The sequence below is a fragment of the Scardinius erythrophthalmus genome (genome assembly GCF_964197995.2).
Source record: "Scardinius erythrophthalmus genome assembly, chromosome: 22".
Lineage (NCBI taxonomy): Eukaryota > Metazoa > Chordata > Actinopteri > Cypriniformes > Leuciscidae > Scardinius > Scardinius erythrophthalmus.
The window spans coordinates 24,677,366-24,683,085 of record NC_138242.1 but is presented as its reverse complement, the minus strand read 5'-3'; the positions used below and the strand labels follow the sequence as shown (position 1 = coordinate 24,683,085).

General features: G+C 36.2%; 1 protein-coding gene across 1 annotated transcript; it reads left to right on the top strand.

Annotated features, from left to right (window-relative positions):
• The first annotated feature begins 769 nt into the window (after nt 1-769).
• On the top strand, nt 770-2,467 carry LOC308682677 (uncharacterized protein). The gene is made up of 4 exons (XM_081352547.1): nt 770-876; nt 1,782-1,908; nt 1,992-2,059; nt 2,144-2,467. Exons 1-4 carry the CDS (start codon nt 798-800, stop codon nt 2,164-2,166), a joined length of 297 nt encoding a protein of 98 aa, XP_081208673.1. The 5' UTR covers nt 770-797; the 3' UTR covers nt 2,167-2,467.
• The last annotated feature ends 3,253 nt before the right edge of the window (nt 2,468-5,720 follow it).

Here is a 5,720-nt window from a genome sequence, read left to right as displayed (position 1 = left end):
TGCAAATGAACAAGTGCAATCTGAAACTACAAATAAACTATGATCAGCAACAACTGGTTTTGCTTGTGGTTGATGTTTCTGAATGTGTGCAAGAGGTCTCTGTCAGAAACGATGACACCTTTTCTCTTTAGCATCTTTATTCTTACATTAGCAGTTGGTTGATGGCTATGTATTTCCTTCCTTGTGCTACTAAACTAACAGATTTTTTATTTATCTGTTATTATTTTTCTGTTATATATCTGTCACATTCAAACTGTCTTATAATACATAATGTGAGATGTGGTGGAAATGAGCGTGTGGTTGAAATATTTATGAGTAAAAAAAATGATTGAAGACACACCTAGATATAGATGACAATTATAAAATTACTTCTTGATAAACCATCAATAAATAAACGTGAACAAATCTATTGAGGTAAAGGACATCAAGTGGAGATCAACACATCAGCTTCAAGTTGTGTGTTTTCACCTGCAGAAACATAACCCCTAAACTAAACTCATTAAAGGAACTACGTCTATTTGTGGTCTGTAATTGCATTTTTTTTCTAAGAGGGGATATTGGTTTCTCATAAATTATGCTGACGGGTAAAACTGACTGTATTGTGGGTAAGAGGTGTGAATGCTTGAGAATTGATGATCACTCGATGCAATGGCATCAAAAGGGTGGTGTTCAGTTTGTGACGCATTATTCCTTCTGACTGCTATTGTACATCTCTTAAAAGACCTCCTCATAATAACAAACATACATAATCATCACCAACTAACTGACCAACACCTGTGATCTGGACACCGAGAGCTATGGCCTGGACTTCTAGATTCATCACCGTCACTGTTCTGGTCATCCTCATTGGATGCTTCACTGGTGCACTGGGCAACTGTAAGTAACTAAACATGCAGCACACAGTCAATGACACTGTTTCTGCTGATTATGAGAAACCTTTGGAAGAACCCTTCATTTGCAGGACATCATAATGCTGTGATCATGAATTCAACTGGTTTGTCACATGCGGTCTGCAGGATACTCTTACTGGTTAGAGATGTAAAGGAAGTCAATATCCTGTCTTGAACAATACCATATAAAAGGATATGAGTCTAGATAGCTCCTTCAAAACAGAATCTACGTCTTCCTCTTCTGGTTTTGTGAATATTTTGAGCAAACATCATGCATCTCTGCTGGAAATTAGCTCTGATGATGATGGTCCTTGTGTGTGTTACTGCGCAGCAAGTCAACTGTAAGTTTTGGGATTTTTTTTATCATTGGATTTGTATTTTTATAAGAGCCTTTGGTACTGATTATTATGGATCTGCTGATTTTAAAGTGCATTTATGATCCATTCAATTTACACCAACCTGCTTTCATAATCCAAAGGCAGAGTCCACCCAAAGATGAAAATTCTGTCATCATTTACTCATCCTCAAGTTGTTGACTTTCTTTCTTCTGTGGAAGACAAAAGAAGATATTTTAAAGAGAGTTAGAAGCTAAACAGTTTCTGATTAAAAATACAACAGAAGTCAATGGGACATTTTTCAAAATATTGTTTTGTTCAGCAGAAGAAAAAAAATGCACGCATGTTTGGAACATCAGGGAATTTTCATTTTTGGGTGGACTAACTCTCTAATGATGGTGAATCCATTACTATAGATTGCGTTTAGCTATAGCACAGTTTTGTTTTCTTTGATGGAGCCCTTATCAAGATCAAGATCGTCTTGTTTTCACACATACTGTATACAGTACGCACAGTACAAGTGCTTTGGAGATTTCAATCTCTGTCTCTCTTTCAGATCGTCGGCCCACTAGAGTTGGAGTGACTTGCTGTAAGGAAGTGTCGAAGGGAAGAATCCCTCCTGAAGTTAAACTGATTGGATACAGGCATCAGAATGCTCTGAGTCCGTGTGTGGATGCTATAGTGTAAGCTCTCTCTACACACATTTCACAGTTTTATATGCCTGATATTGTGTTCATTTCAGTGGTACTGTATATCTGTCCTGCAGATTCTACACAGAGAAAGACAAGTACTGCTCTGATCCAACAGCGCGCTGGATTCAATACAGACAGAAAGGTACGAGCCTATATTAACATGACATCTTAATATGATGCTTATGTATTGATAAAAACACTTATAACGTGATTATCTTTCCTTCAGGTCTGAAGGAGATTGAGGACTGAGCCAATGGAGGCCTAAAGATGCCACAAATCTATCTGTATCAATCCATATATATAAAAAAAGAGAATATATATTATGTAAGTTTATTTAATCAAAAAAAAGCAGCATTAGATACCCTTTAAGCTTATGTGAATGTTTCACTTAATTGCTTTGTTTGATCTGCTTTAAAATTAAAATGCACTTTTGAAGAAAAAAAAAATTAAACTGCTTATTCTTTCACACAAACATCCAGCCTTTTCTTTGTAACAGTTTGGACTGTATTTAATTATATTTAAGCTGAATCATTAAATAAATAGTTCACCCAAATAGGAACATTCTGTCATTCTTTACTCATCCTCGTGTCATTACAAATCAGAATTAATTTCTCCCTTCTGTGAGTAATGATACTTTTTCTTTTGAGTCCTTTTTGAGTTTGAAAGTTTCAGTCTCCATTGACTGTAATTGAATGGGGAAAAAACAGATCAGCATACTGATAGTTTGCCAATTATAAGGGAATACAATAATATTTTTGGGTGAAATATTTGTCTACACACTACATATATATTGTGTTTCAGTAATAGAATGTGCGCCATCTAGTGGAGAACAGCATTAATGCACAGAGAAGGCCATGCAATTAATCAACCCGGTGATTACTTGGCCAGCAACTAAACAAATGAAAGATGTTATGTAATACATAAAACAAAAACAGAAATGAACATGAAGCAAATAAAAACTTTGCATATGTGGTAGGCTAACACACATCCCCAAACAAGACATTAAAAAAGTTATTTTATATAATTAATGTAACTATGGGCTAGGTATCTTTAAAATACTTAATGACAGAGTTCCTCAAAATTACTTTTAAAAACAGTAGCCTACTCTGGCAGTTCCATGGTAGCCTACTTTAATAGGCCTATGGTTCTGAATGTCATTAAAAACGGTACTTGTTTTAGTATTTTCTTGTACTATCAGTGTTTTGGTAGTCTTTGTGGTGAGAAAATGTATTTACCTCGTTCACAAGTAGCTGCACGAGCAGGTGTTGAACCTAATACAAATAACGTTACAGTTTTCATCGCTGACAAATGCCGTATTACGGAGCCCGGGAAGTCACCTGTGGGAGAAAAAAAACAATCCGTGGCGACGGTTTCGCAATCCGTCCGCTCAGTTTATAAACCGTACTCACGAATTCTCGAACTGTTCCCTTGGTTTAACAAATCGTGTCCACGAGTTTCTAATCGGCGCTCTCAGATTTGTAAACCGTGGCCGTGCCTTCAGCTTTTGCAATCTGTACCCTCAAATTCATAAACCGTGCCTATATGCTTTTGCAATCCGTTCCCACGGGTTTGTAAAATGTAGGCCTACTCACGGATTCTTCTTCTTCTTCTTCTTCTTCTTCTTCTTCTTCTTCTTCTTCTTCACGGCGGATGCGGACTAACTTAGTAGGCTACTCACGGATTTGTGGCTCGCCCTAATTTTAGAAGAATACCAGGAGCTACGTTGTTATATGAATCTTATTGTTTATTGTTTTATTGTGTATTAAGTGGAATACATCAAATTGTCTTAACTGCGTCTGCCCAGCAAACACATTTACGTTGTGGCAACGTCTCTGGCACGTAGCATTTCTTCTATGGCAACGTCGCTGTCTACGTGCTCGCAACATTGTAACAACGTAGAATACATACACTGTAAAAAATGATTTTTTGGTTAAGTAAATACTACTGAAAAAAAACAATGTAATTTACATGAAAAAGTTAGTCCAGGCAATAATTAAAAAAACTAAGTAAATTCCATATCAGTACTTAATTCAAGCGAGTAGAAATGAAAGCGTACATATCTACTCAATAAAATTAAGTAAAAATTACTCAACTTTTCTGATACTGGGGTTCCCATCATGCACTGGACCTTGAATAATTAATGAGGTTCATTTTTCACTGTTTTCCAGCTGTATTTACACTGTTTTATCATTGCTTTTGTTGTCAGGATTAGTAATTTGCCATTTTGTGACATTTCGAGTAAATTTTCTGCTCAAAATGACACATTCAAACACAAAAATGATCCATCAAATGTTACCGTCATTGTGTATTGTCTACCAAGTATTGAGGTACTGTATTTGCACTTACGTGAGACTTAACATCTGACATGATGTAGTATAAATTACTTAAATAATCTAAGTAAAGCACATACTATAAATGATTGGTATAATTCAATAATATTGTTTGAGTGAAATGTAATGCAAAGGAAATTTCAACTAAATTGATGTTAATCGACCTTTTACTAGCCAAGTTAAATTACTTATTATCTTTGTTACTTTTACTTAACTAGGTTAAGTAAAGTTTACTTAATTACATATTCCAAGTAAATTTAACTTAAAGATTTCTAATTAAAGCTACTGATAAATATGTTTAGGTTTTACTTGGCAAACGTTGTAAATTTACTAGCATTTTCTGAGTGAAAAAAATTAGCAAGCTTTTTTCAAGTAATTCCTACTCCAAATTTTTTACAGTGTACAACCGGCACATCAGGGAACTTAACTGTCAATTATAGTAAGACGCGACAGGGCTGTAGCAAGAGACGACGTTCTGACAATATTTTTATATGGTGTATTTTGTTAGATATAATCAAATTGCACTTCCAAAAGTCATACATTTGTGAAAAAAAAGAAAAGAAAAAAAGATATAAACGCATACAAATAATTTAAGTATAAAAAATAAAACATAAAAAGCAAAGGCAGATCAGAACATTTAATGAACAAAACCGGGTCTGTATGGCAGACAGTAGCCGAGCAGGTGTCACCGGGGAAACATCCACAAATCCAGAGGAGCAAAGAAACGAATGAGACTAAATAGCGGGAAAATCAAACGAAAAACTAAACAGTGCGAGCGATGCTACATTAATCACATTAGAAATTAAAGTTGTAGGTTGTGTTTGATAGCTGAGGTCGGCTAAACGCAATACTCACGTATCCTTGCTCGATGATGAATGAGAACACAATGAGCCCAACAACAGATAGTTGGAATTTAAAAGGCTGGTTTTCCCGCTTCAGGACAGTGACGAGTAGGCTACATGTGTTAGTCCAGTGGTTGTCAAGACACCGTTGGCACAACCTTAAAGGGGAAATGAAGCAGTCAATCAAGTTTACATGATTTACAAGATGGATTTCCACTATAATCAACAATTATATAAGAAACATGACAAAAGTAAACATATAAAAGAAAAAAAAGAAAAACCGTTGTATCTTTTGCTGCCAGGGCGCTGCCATTGTGTGCAGTATTCTAACGTGTGACGTCACGGGGTTGGTTGGCTTTAATAAACCTGGCTGAATGTAGGAATATCCCGACGTCAAACTGTCTACACCACGGAGTTTTGACCGCGAACAACTAATGAAGTCTAACGTTATATGGTATATACAGCAGATGGACTCTGACACGGTGGGCATCGCATTACAACAGCCACACGCGTTGCAACTTACCAACCCGCTCTTCGCCCAAAACCACCACCGGGTGTTCGACATAACAACGTAACTTACCACTGCTCGGTTCCCACGCCGTATCGGCTCCAATGCATATATTAATACATG

Coding starts and splice junctions, on each gene's coding strand:
- LOC308682677 (XM_081352547.1), top strand. CDS start 798: ATGGCCTGGACTTCTAGATTCATCACCGTCACTGTTCTGGTCATCCTC. Junction 877..1,781: donor CACTGGTGCACTGGGCAACT/GTAAGTAACTAA, acceptor TCTCTCTTTCAG/ATCGTCGGCCCACTAGAGTT. Junction 2,060..2,143: donor GATTCAATACAGACAGAAAG/GTACGAGCCTAT, acceptor TCTTTCCTTCAG/GTCTGAAGGAGATTGAGGAC.